An 11,750-nucleotide genomic window follows, 5' to 3' on the forward strand; every position below is an offset into this window, starting at 1 on the left:
ATTAACTAATGTTCTTACAAAAAACATCTTGCACACTGAGTACATAAAGATAACATTTCCCAACATCAAATGGATATACATAAAATGAAAGTGAATTTAAAAAAATTAAAAGGTAATATTTAAAGACCTGCAACTGGACTTAATCTCCATAAATCTGATATTCCACAGCACCAGAGACAAACCCTCCCCACTGAGCCAGTCAAAACAGAGCTGTAACTATCAGCCGATTCCCAGGTTTCTCAGAGTCCCATTCCCTCTTCTCCCTTAGGAATGAGGTCTGTGGTGAAGCAGTCTTTAAACAGAGTGCTGTATTGATGTCTGATTAACAGACCTCTATAGCCACAGGATTAAATTTCCACACTTCACAATGCCTGCCAGTTCTTTTCACCTTAAAAAACATGTATTCACTATCCGATGGCTCACTTACAGACTTTGGAATGCTAATGCTTTTTTGTAAACAACCAATATGTGATCACTGATCATCAACTTGAGAGATTTCATTCATTTACATGACCACAATCAGCCAAATGAGGAAGATATCATTTAAAAAAGATTACAGCTCGTTTTAACTTTTTGTTCGGCCGGCCTGCCCCTCACCCAGGCTGGGTGAGTGACTACAGTGAGATTTAGGGGAAGCTTCGTATCTACTTGGAGAAGTGGTTTCTATCCATTACATATTCTGTTCCAAGAAGAACTGCAGAAAAATGATTAGGAAAAGATACTGGCCTGCCTGTGTGATATCAAATTCACCACTCCACTCTTCGTGAAGCACTAAGAGCTTTTTAAGGGTCTTTACGTGTGTGAACAGAGACCTTGTTATTATCTACTTTCGATAATGTGATTTTAACTTAACCCTGCTCAGGGTCTTATTTCCACCTAGAAACCCATGAAGCTGAGGGTCTGTCAAGAGGTCTATCTTATGAGCCACATTTTACATGCAGAAGACTTACCCTGCTCTGGGAGGAATCTTAAGGCTCTAATCATTGAGAGACACGCAGCGGGTCCTGCAGTTACTGCTCTCTGAGAGTAACCACTGTAAATCATCAGCCAACAGATTAGAACTGGAGTAATCATGTCAACAGACAGATTACATTTTGTTTGTCCTTTAGAATACATATCTGAGGAAAAGTCAAATTGGAAGCTGTCATTGCAATGCATTTTTTTCATTAGCAGCACTCCAAAGAAGAACATGTGTCCGTGCATAACCCATGAGTAGAAGGATTTCTATGCGCATGTGTGTGTGCAGGTGAAGGGCTGCACCCATGAGGGACTCTAATGCCCCTTTTCCACCAAAGCAGTTTGAGTGCCAGTTCACAACCAGAACCTAATTTCAAATCACTTCTTTTCGGACACCAAAGCACCAGCTCTGAACCAGGAAAAGTGGTTCTTAACTAGCACCAAACCCAATTGCGTCTGGGACAGGGGTTACTGTGACACGATACTAGGAGTGTTGCTGCATGCTAAGGCTAACATTGTTCTGTGTAAATGATAAAATATGTTATGTACTTACTGTTGCCACCTCTGTTTATATAAATTACGTCAAGCTGCACGTACACATTGGATTCGGCATGTTTGGGTTTTAATGTAGGTACGCAAAACACTGAAAATGTATAATAATGCAACATTTGACAATGTTGACGATGTGTTTGGCGCTGCTGCGCTAACATTGCTGGGAAAGATGAGACATATAACGTGATGTAAGAACTGGCTTTGTTGTGGCTCTCTAGCGCATGGAAAGCCAATTACTAATATAAAAAACTAATGTATGCAATTTTTGCATAGCTTCTCTGTGAACTACGGCTAGTAAATGTAGTAAATGCCGCTGATGGTGATTTACTACTAATCAAGGAACCGGCTTTACTGATAAAACACCAGGGCTGTGTCGATTAATCGTGCAAATGCGCGTTTTCTCAATGAATGAATTTGAATGAATTACTGTGAAATGCCACCACATTCAAAAGCCAGAGGGCGCTCTCGTGTAGAAACGGCATTTGTGCCACAGAAGAAGTATCATAACAAACGCTATTCCAGGAAATGTCTTGGAGATATTTATATCGCTATTCTTCAGATTGTTTCAGGTATTTTCATGATAATAAAGAATGTTTTGAATGATTGTGTTTGACGAGTGTTGCTTTTTTAAATCCACATTATAAACAACTCAAACTCATAGTGATTTTAGATGATAAGGACTTCCTACTGATCACAGAGCTGTAGTACATGCACAAGCTGTGCATGAAACAGAATCGAAGCCTTGCGATTCAGAATCAATTTCAGGCAGGTCTTTTAATGGGGAACGCAATGTATCGTCACAGCCCTATGAAACACGCATGAGAATTGCAGGCGATTTTTTTTTGCACAGCCCTACTTCACACACAGAAATGTTTAGGACACCAATTCATCACAGTAGCTTAGAGTAAGATGGCTTTCTGAGATATAGAACAGTAAGAACAAACTGCTGAGACAGATGCTAATACTCTAGCTTCAGCCTGGACAACAACACCAAATACAGCTTGTGGTCTTGTGATGACTATTAAAAATGTTTGTAATGTTTTTCCCTGACAGGCAAGAATTAGCAAAAAGGATTAGCAAAGGGCGTCATAAGTGTCTGGGGCGTAACTTTAAAGACTTGTAGTTTAAGAGTTTTAAGACTATGTTCACACACTGTTAGTTAAAATCAGATTTTTGTACATATCCAATTTGAATGACTGACTGTCCACACTGTGTATAACAACTGTTAAGGTCCGATTTTGTCTGTCCTGTTACATTTTTTTAATTTCCAGGATATCTGCATCGATTTCTATTAGGGCTGGACCAGAATATTCGAATATTCGTTCCGTATGTTGACATTCGATTTTCAGTTTTGAAATTCGAATATATATATATATATATATATATTTTTTTTTTTTTTTACAGCGTTAATGCAGAACTTTTGCCAAGAAGGAAGTGCGCTTCACGCTCCCGCTCTATAGGTGGCGCAGAGAGACCAACATCCATAGCCAACAGCCACCAAACGCCACCAGTAGAAGAGATCGCCTCGAACGTAAAGCGCGCTTCCTGCTTTGGCATTCACGCTAATAGTGTTGTAAATAACCTTCAGTTTCTTGCAAAAACTGATTGATTTGCTTCACAAGCTCAAAAAATGGTATTCGGAACATCCCTAATTTCTATAGCAATACGTTGCATGGACGTGTGCTTAAGATCACGCGGCGCTGTGCGTACGGATTGGTGTGAAAGCAAAATACTGCGAGAGTGAATCACTCTCACGGTACTTTGATGTCATATGACTCTCTGTCTGCACAGTACCACATTTATTCGAACACTTAAATGTTGCCCTATTCGGACGGGACTCGTTTTACGGGGGAAGATGGCGTAATGTAATTTTACCTCAGGACGTCTGTAAAATTGATGGTCAGTTCGCACGGGATTAGAAATCTCAGTAAAACATTCAGAAGTGGGAGGGGTAACTCGATTGGACAGCGCGTCACCTCCCACGTCGTCACGTGCACAATACCTTGCTTCCTGATATCACATGTGCAAACATGACACAGACGAGAAAACTCGAAACACTGTTTAATTTCAGTCTGTGGAGAATGTCAGTTTCAGAAACAGTTCCGTGCCTTTGAGAAGTGATTTTGAAATTTTTTTTTTTAAGTCTGTGTCATGGTACTCAGGAACTGACTTGCCACTGACTTGTTTTTCCACCTACAACGAAAGTAAAAGCGCTTTTATATTTAAAAGAAACCCACAAAATAACAAGAAATGACCAAATGTACATGTATGTTTACATCTGGTCTTTTCGCACTGGATTAGTATTACCTTTGGTAATTTCTCCAGACCTTTTTACAGAAGGTAAAAGTTGGCGTAATCTTTACTGACATTGTCCATAATGATTACTGACATGGAGCATTCGGACGAGACTAAAATCACTGAGAAGCTCTGATAAAAATGGCTTTACCTTACCCCACCTCCCTATGTAAAACTAATCCCGTCCGAATAGTACTTTACAATATGACAATGTGTAGTCGCGGTTTTGGACTACTGCGTCTAATGAAACTGCGGAAAAACATAGGAAGCTGACATACATGGTTTTATTCCTTTCTGCCGTCTCCACTCGCACATTGAAAATAACACAACAAACATGCTTCTGATTAGGGCTGGGCAAAAAATCTATTTTGCGATTAATCGTTTTTTAAAACGTGGTCGATTAAAAATCGATTCTCAAAGAGCAGAATCGATTTTTTTTTCATATTTATTTCCACAAACATTGAACGGAGGAATGGAAGCATTTTAGATTTCGCAAGCAAGACGTGTTGTGGCTTTTAATTTCTTTTTATTAATTACCCACTTGTAAACTGCTGTTCACTGTTCTTTTTTATTAATATAGTATTTGTATTAAATCTATATTCATTGAGTTGAATCGAGAATCGAGTATAAAAACCTACCTGAGAACCGGAATCAAAAATTTAATCGAGAATCGGAATCGAATCGATTTGATAGCTTGTGAATCGAAATTGAATCGATCTGGAACATCTGAATCAATACCCAGCCCTACTTCTGATGCAACAATGTCTGACATGCTTACATTTTACGTGGCGCGAGAATGTCTAATAATTAAAAAGCTATGCCAAATCCGATCAGAACTAAAACGAATTTCCAGAAATGCAATCTGAATAGAGTTTTAAAGCACAGATGAACGTTGCTGGAAATGGAAAAATCATATTTTATTTGGTTTTTTGCAATTCACACGTGCTAAATATGATTGGATTACAATCGGATTGTAGAAAAATCAGATTTGGACTGACATTGAAGGTCTGAGTGATGCAAGACAAATAACCATCTCGCTGCAGAATCTGCAAACTGTTTTACATTTACATGGGGGGAATATGTAGAAGTTTACATTAAGTTTACATTTAACTTACAAGGGCGTGTTGAATTTTACATAAAGATTTAGTGTGAGTATGCTAATGAATGAAACACCTTCTCAAAAAAAAACTGTTTCTTTAACTTTAGTAAGTAAACGTAAACGTAGCCAAGAATGCCTCGATCAGTGCTGCCTCCCTGCCTGCCATTCAAGCATCAAGAGATATCTCACATGTTTTTTCTATACGAACGGGAAGTTAGGGATAAAGCTATTACAGGAAGCCTCTACACCTTGAGGGTCAAACACAAGGAGTCACTGGCACACAGCCAATCAAACCCCAGAGAAACTCAAACAGGCTGTTCAACATTCCTTCTGGTTTCCTAGTTTGTTAATGACATGCCTAAAAAAAACAAGAAACATTGCAAATCCCCACATTAATCTGCTAGTGTGTACATTGACAGTATGAATCTAAATGTACGAGAAACAAAGTTAAATGCCATGGTGGATGGTCTGTCAGTAAGGTCTCACTCCTCTGTAAACTGTGCCAGTGCTCATTAAATGACAGGAAGGTTTAAGTAACACATGGCTCCGATTGGATTTTACTACTCAACACCTCAGTGCTGTGCAATGATGTGCTAACAACATACTTTTGGAGGGAAAATGCTGTTTTTTAATTAAATGCAAGTCCTATATGGATGTGAAAGCATCAATAGTTCCTACAGGGCTCACAACAAAGTTTAGATGTTTGATTCAACTAATCACAATGGTATCATAATAAGAAACAACTTGATCAGTGAGATAAACCATCAATAATGCAAACACAAAGTCAGAAAGAGATAGATAGGTACAGCAAAGTAAAGAGTCGTGTTGATCACATACTGTAACCCTTACAGCATAACACAAAACTTTAATTTAGTAGTGGAAGACATTGGATTTTGTACCTATGAGCGCCTGGAAGAGGTTACTCTGGAAGATGTCAATGACTCTCTGGATGGAGCATCTCAGTTGTCTGTCTTCAGTGTTACTGAGTTTGGACCGGTACTCCTCCAGCAGTAACAGAGCCCGCTGTGCGTCTATACACAACACATATCAAAGCTCAAATTAATTACATAATTATAGCACATTGAAACAGCAAGCATAGCGTAAAATAGTTCAAAACTAGTTCAAAATGTATGACAGCACACATATCCATCAGGTTTAAATCCAGTCACTTTGTAAAGCAGGAAGGTGAATAACAAATATGAGTTTCACTCTTGTTTTCCGATCTGGAAAGCTCAAAGAAGTGTCTCGAAAACAAGAATGTCAGAGTATATAAACTATATCCACATTTAAAACAAGTATAGTTTTAAATATACTATAATAGAGTTGTGCAGAGCTACTCGGAAAATCTTACCTTTTCTCCTGACTGGCATGTTTCGGTTGGGCTCGTGCACGATCCACCGCAGCTCGCGTTAAAATTCCCAACACACGCGATAATAGAGCACTCCTTTCCCCTCACGACTCCGTCCAAAGTGTGAAAAAGGGGGAACCGCAGTTGGCATGAAACTCCACTATTTATCCGGTAAACATAATGACGGTTCAGTGCGATACGATAAAAAGCCGTTGAATTTTTGAGTCGAGCGCGAGCTGGTGCTGCACTCCTTCAAGCTGACAGTCGCGCGACACAACAGTATTGAGCTGTACTCCACTGACAGCACTGCACTTCCATTCAACAACACACAGACGCTGAGATTCAGCCTCCGCCGCCAATCTGCTCCGCGGCTGCGGGACAGAAACTGGGCATATGTCGCCGCCAGTTGCAAGAGGGCTTCCAAAAAAAACTCCCCAAACTGCAAATATACACCTCGCTTGCAATCGCGTGCTGGGGTTCCTCGTGAACACGATTCAAATCCACGCGTCCGCAGTTGAGTTCATTTTTCTTCCCCTTCGGAGCAATAGTGATTGTTTTCCTGAACGTCAAACTTCTTTCGTTATCTCCTCCTCTTTTTTTCTTCCTATGTGTCAGACATTCCAAACTTTCCTCCAAAATGGCGTCCCTGGGTTGGAAGAATGTCACGTGATTCTAGACCCTACCCTTGACCGCCCAATCATGGGACCGAGCTACCTTTCAGCTCAGGGTTGGGAAGGTGAGACTTGACACTTTCTTAAAGGAGACTCACTTCAAGTCGACATATGTGGCGAAAACAAGTGCATTTGTTGTTTTGGGACAATGTAAATGAAACCAAAGGTATTGCTACATTCCAGAGGCTTATAAGTAAGCTTAGACTGTATTTTCAGTCTGAATGAAAGATTTACAGGTCTGTGGCATAGGCCTACCCCAGCTCTGATTACCAATCCTCTGCCAAAAAGTTGTAGGCCTAGCTTTCCACCTATAAGCTGAGCTGAGGGGGCATTATGTAAAGCCAAACAGAAACTGATTTTGAGTTGCTGGACAAAGTTATATGTGTTAATCCAGAGGTTTAATGCTTGACCTTGTAGGTTATTTCTATTTTAGATCTTACAGTCTCGTGGTATTGCAGTACAGATTGTTGATCCTGTGTCCTTTATGCTAGTGGTGTGTTGGGCGTGCATTCATTCAAATGATGTTTGTTTTTGATTGCTGGACCAAATGCACATGCAAAGAGAAAAAAAATGGTATGAATGCTATAAATTATGTAAGTAAAAATTGACAACAGGCCGTTGAATTATTAAAAATATTGCACACCCAAGGTGGTAATGTTGACACAAAGCTGAGTGTGCATTATTTTCATATAATTCAATAGACCGCAGTCAATTATTCCACTTATACCACAGCTACCGCAAAGATTGCTCTATTGGTTATTTTAGGACATTTGAAAGGTAAGGTTTAACAAAAAATAATCAACACCTGTGGAACATTTCTTAACTAATCAGAATAAAGCATTCAACAGCCATGTGATATGAATTTTAATCATATTGTTAGAAAGAGATACTGTTAATTATGAACTTCTTGTGGCTTTTTCAAAATGTTGCTAAGCATTAAACAATTAGACTATAAAAATAATCTGAATCATTTAAAAGGCCATTACACCGAATCAGTGCCATTTGCATGTTGTAATTCATCAAAATTTAAGTTCATTTTTTACTCTGAATCTAGTAAGACACATTTTACTTTTCAAAATAATTAATGGTAAATCTCAGGTAAGTAGTTTATTTTTTACTTGGTTTCTTTATGGAGGATAGAGGCATTTTTGTAACAGGATTGAAAATAACAGGACTGAGTTTTTAGCATAAATGTAGCAAATATTTGAAATATAGCTGCACTGAATATCTAATAGCATGAAGACACGACATGAAGACATGAACCAATAACATCAATAATATAGGCTAGGTAACACGGCACAAGATTGTCATTCACAGTCATAGCATTAATATCATAAAATATATAGAATAGAAAATGAGAAAAGTAACTTCTGATCTTCCCATGGCCTTCAGAAGATCCAGATGATGTAACTTCCTGTTGACAGTGTGACTTGTGGAATATTCCTAGATTTTCAGAGGGGGAATGTGTTGGAGTAACAGGACTGAGTGAAATCCAGGGGAAATTACTAAAATGTGCATTTAATCTAAAATATTATGACTTTTTTAATGGTAGAAAATATTTAAAGAAAAGATGGGATATGGATTCACACAAAAATGCAAAAAAATAAAAGATATCTAAAGGTTAAATAGATTGTGAGTGGGGACAGATAACAAATGCTGTTTTTGTATTTTTTTATTTGTTTTAAATTATATAGTTCAAAGAGCAACTATGGTCCGGAAGTAAGTGATGACGTGAGTTATCGTTTCCACCTCTTTAAACCACGACTTGTAGGCAACAGTTGACTTCCTGGGATTGGTGATGTAGACAAGACCGACATTATCATAATTCTTCTCGCTTTAACTCACAGCCTGAATGTTAACTCTTTTCAGCATTGCATTGTGAGCGAATCTTTCAAACATGGTAAGGAGCGTCACATTTCCGGCTGATGTCAAAGGTATTCAGGCCAATCACAACATACAGATAAGCTGGCCAATCAGGGACACAGGGCTTTTCAAATCGATGAGTTTTGTACAAAATCAAAGCGTTTGAGGAAGACAGGGATTTCTGGAGCTACAGAAATATACAGTATATGTTAAAAATAATGTGTTTTTAACCATAAACCATGCAAACACATAGTATTTAACCAAATACACAAAATAACGTTTTTTTAGCAATGAAATGTGTGAACTTTAAACTTGGTGTTATAACATGCAGGAAACTTTGGGTAAAATAAAATGTATTTTAGTTGGTTTTCTTGCATCTTTATACATATAATGTCCTGGGGACCCAAATGGCACTGATTCGTTGAAATGGCCCTTAAAATAAAACATCCTATGTTTATTTGTCCATATTAAGGTCTTTTAGTCTCAGAAAGTAGGTTGTCTAACACTAGAATTGGTCAATTAATTATTTGTATGCACAACAAATAAAAAAAAGAATCTTTGTGCCTTTCAAAGACAACATATTGACACAAACAACCGAAGTGGTGGGTCAGATTAGAAAGTAGTCATAGTAAAAGAGGATTTTATTTTTAGATGATCATGTTTTATAAATGACCCTCTCTGATCTTGAAGAGGCTTCCTCTTTGGCACAAGCAGTTAGGTTTGCATTGTGTCGTTAAATGGATGAGTCTGTATTTATGTTTTGATTTTAATCCTTTTTATTAATCTTGGTGAAGGACATAAACATTTTGCGGTTAGGGTTAGAAAGTTTAAAATGAGGCTTAAGTTTCTTTTTTTATATTTTCATCATACCTTTTGTGTTTAATATAAATAAACTGTAGATGTAATCAACATGTCTAAGCATTTATAACTGGGCACACTATCAATGACAGAATGTGGATCTGTAAGCAATATTACACTGGCTCTGCTCAGCACATGTCTATCCCGTCTGGCTCTGTCATACTGCACAGTGATTATAGCAGCTGTTTTTGCTTTCCTCTCTGGACAAATTGCTCACAATTAATCTTGTCATAAATCAGGATTTTGGCAGCAGTGTTGTGAGGACATGACATTTTGTCAACAACAAGGGGAATAAAATTAAAATGAGCAGTGGCACTGTTATTAGAAATAAAATTTTAGTGGGGAACAGCATTCATCTGTGCACACAAAGCATTGTTTTGTTGAGCTGTGTATGCTTTATAATAATGATAATTTTTGACATTGTATGTGAAATCCAGGTTAAAGTCTGATAATCTAGGAGCATCAAAGTTTGATTTCACATTGATTTTAATCTTATTCGGTCAAGATTAAAGATATCAAGGTTATATTTTCACAGAATGTTCTTTACATTACGTAGGATGATTTAAAAAATGACTTTAGCTAGGTTTTCACAGGCAGGGTCACATTTGAGGCTATTGCAGATGCTGTATGGAAATCATTATTGCCAATATTGCCCATGGTATTAGCATCAATCCTTTTTGCATTATAGTAATCATACAGCAGCGTGGCATGTAATTTGAGTTTATTCTCCTAATGTGATGATGGCCTATTAAACAAATCCCAGCCTGTGAACACAATAATTCTCTTGCATGAATTAAGTAACTTGTCAGGATGCCAGAACATGATCAATCCTGAGTAACAGCTTGTTTTCCATTCATGCAGCATCTCAATACATCAGAGGTCTCTCTAATTTGAGAAACTGTAGCTGTGTCTTGTTTCAGAAGGCTGTGTCCTTTGCCCTCCTCCAGAGGTTGCATCCTCTGAAGGATGCGGTATACGGAGGGTCCTGAACCTGGATGCAAACGACGTACTTCGTATGACATATTCTGTCTGAAAATGAACAGTGAGTATCATGTTCGCAACATTTACAGCATTGTGGCGCTCTCAAACCAGTTAAAATAAGGAAAATTGTTTAATTTGTGCAGTAAACACACTTGATTTACTTCATTAGTATTTGTTTTTCCTACTATGGGAGTCAATGGGTGCCGTCAGCCATGTGGTTACCAAGAAATACCTTATTTTGTGTTCATCAAAATAAAATAAAAAACTCATACATGTTTAGAATAACGCGAGGGTGAGTAAATGAGGATAGCATTTTCATTTTTGGGTGAACTAGCCCTTTAATACACAATGAACTAACCTAAATAATTGTATAATTGAAATAACTAATATTACCAAAATTAATCAATGCTGATAAACTATATTGATCATTGTTGATGCATTTATATTGTTAACAAATACAACCTTGTTATAGTTCATAATAAGTGTTACCTGGTTACCAAGAATTTTCAAGGCATGCCGTGCTATTTTCTGCTTTTATTTGGATAGCTATAGTTGGACTTCATGATGTGCAAAGAGAGATTTCCTTATAATCTATTCAAGCCCCTTGATCATGTTTATGATTAGATGATAGGGGAAGGGGCTTAGAGTGTTTGTGAATGGACAGATGGCACCCTGCAAATCCCACCTTACATCATAAAATAAGTCTGTTAATGTAATCTCTCACAGTAGTATTAATACACAAGACAGAAAATCTTATCTACATCCCAGCAGCCCCAATAGAGCACCAAGGAGACAGCAATGCACACTGTTCAATAATATGTGCCAAGTTAAAACACAATGGTCAAAGTAAAGGGATTGTTGTGCCAGGCAACACCATTCTGCACTGTGACCCTACAGTGCACAAGCAGTGGTAATGATTTACTGACTTGAAAACTGCTTTGAAAAGCCTGAAATAAGATTCATCTTATGTGCACAATGTTGAATATGAAGATTCCAAGGAAAATCCCAGGATTATATTCTCAGTTCTGAATTTTACAGATAATGTCAAGTGCAAAGAGATAAAATATAATGTGGAAAAGCATAAGCACATATAAAAACAATATTAAGGCTTGACTTAAAGGGATAT

General features: G+C 37.8%; 1 protein-coding gene across 14 annotated transcripts in view; it reads right to left on the reverse strand.

The window, feature by feature from the left end:
* The window catches only part of dlg1b (discs large MAGUK scaffold protein 1b), a 90,340-nt gene extending 83,434 nt beyond the window's left edge, over positions 1-6,906 (reverse strand). For 6 of the 14 annotated variants that reach the window (XM_065275874.2, XM_065275870.2, XM_065275869.2 and 3 more), the window contains exons 1-2: positions 6,255-6,902; positions 5,803-5,934 (exon numbers count right to left, since the gene is read on the reverse strand). In XM_065275874.2, the coding sequence (XP_065131946.1) occupies positions 5,803-5,934; positions 6,255-6,273 (151 nt within the window). In that variant the 5' untranslated portion in view covers positions 6,274-6,902. Of the gene's footprint in view, positions 1-127; positions 300-5,802; positions 5,935-6,254 lie in introns of those variants that run through there. The other 8 variants (XM_073814952.1, XM_073814951.1, XM_073814950.1 and 5 more) reach the window with 4 other exon arrangements.
* Between the last annotated feature and the right edge of the window lie 4,844 nt (positions 6,907-11,750).

This window comes from Paramisgurnus dabryanus, chromosome 6 (genome assembly GCF_030506205.2).
Source record: "Paramisgurnus dabryanus chromosome 6, PD_genome_1.1, whole genome shotgun sequence".
NCBI lineage: Eukaryota > Metazoa > Chordata > Actinopteri > Cypriniformes > Cobitidae > Paramisgurnus > Paramisgurnus dabryanus.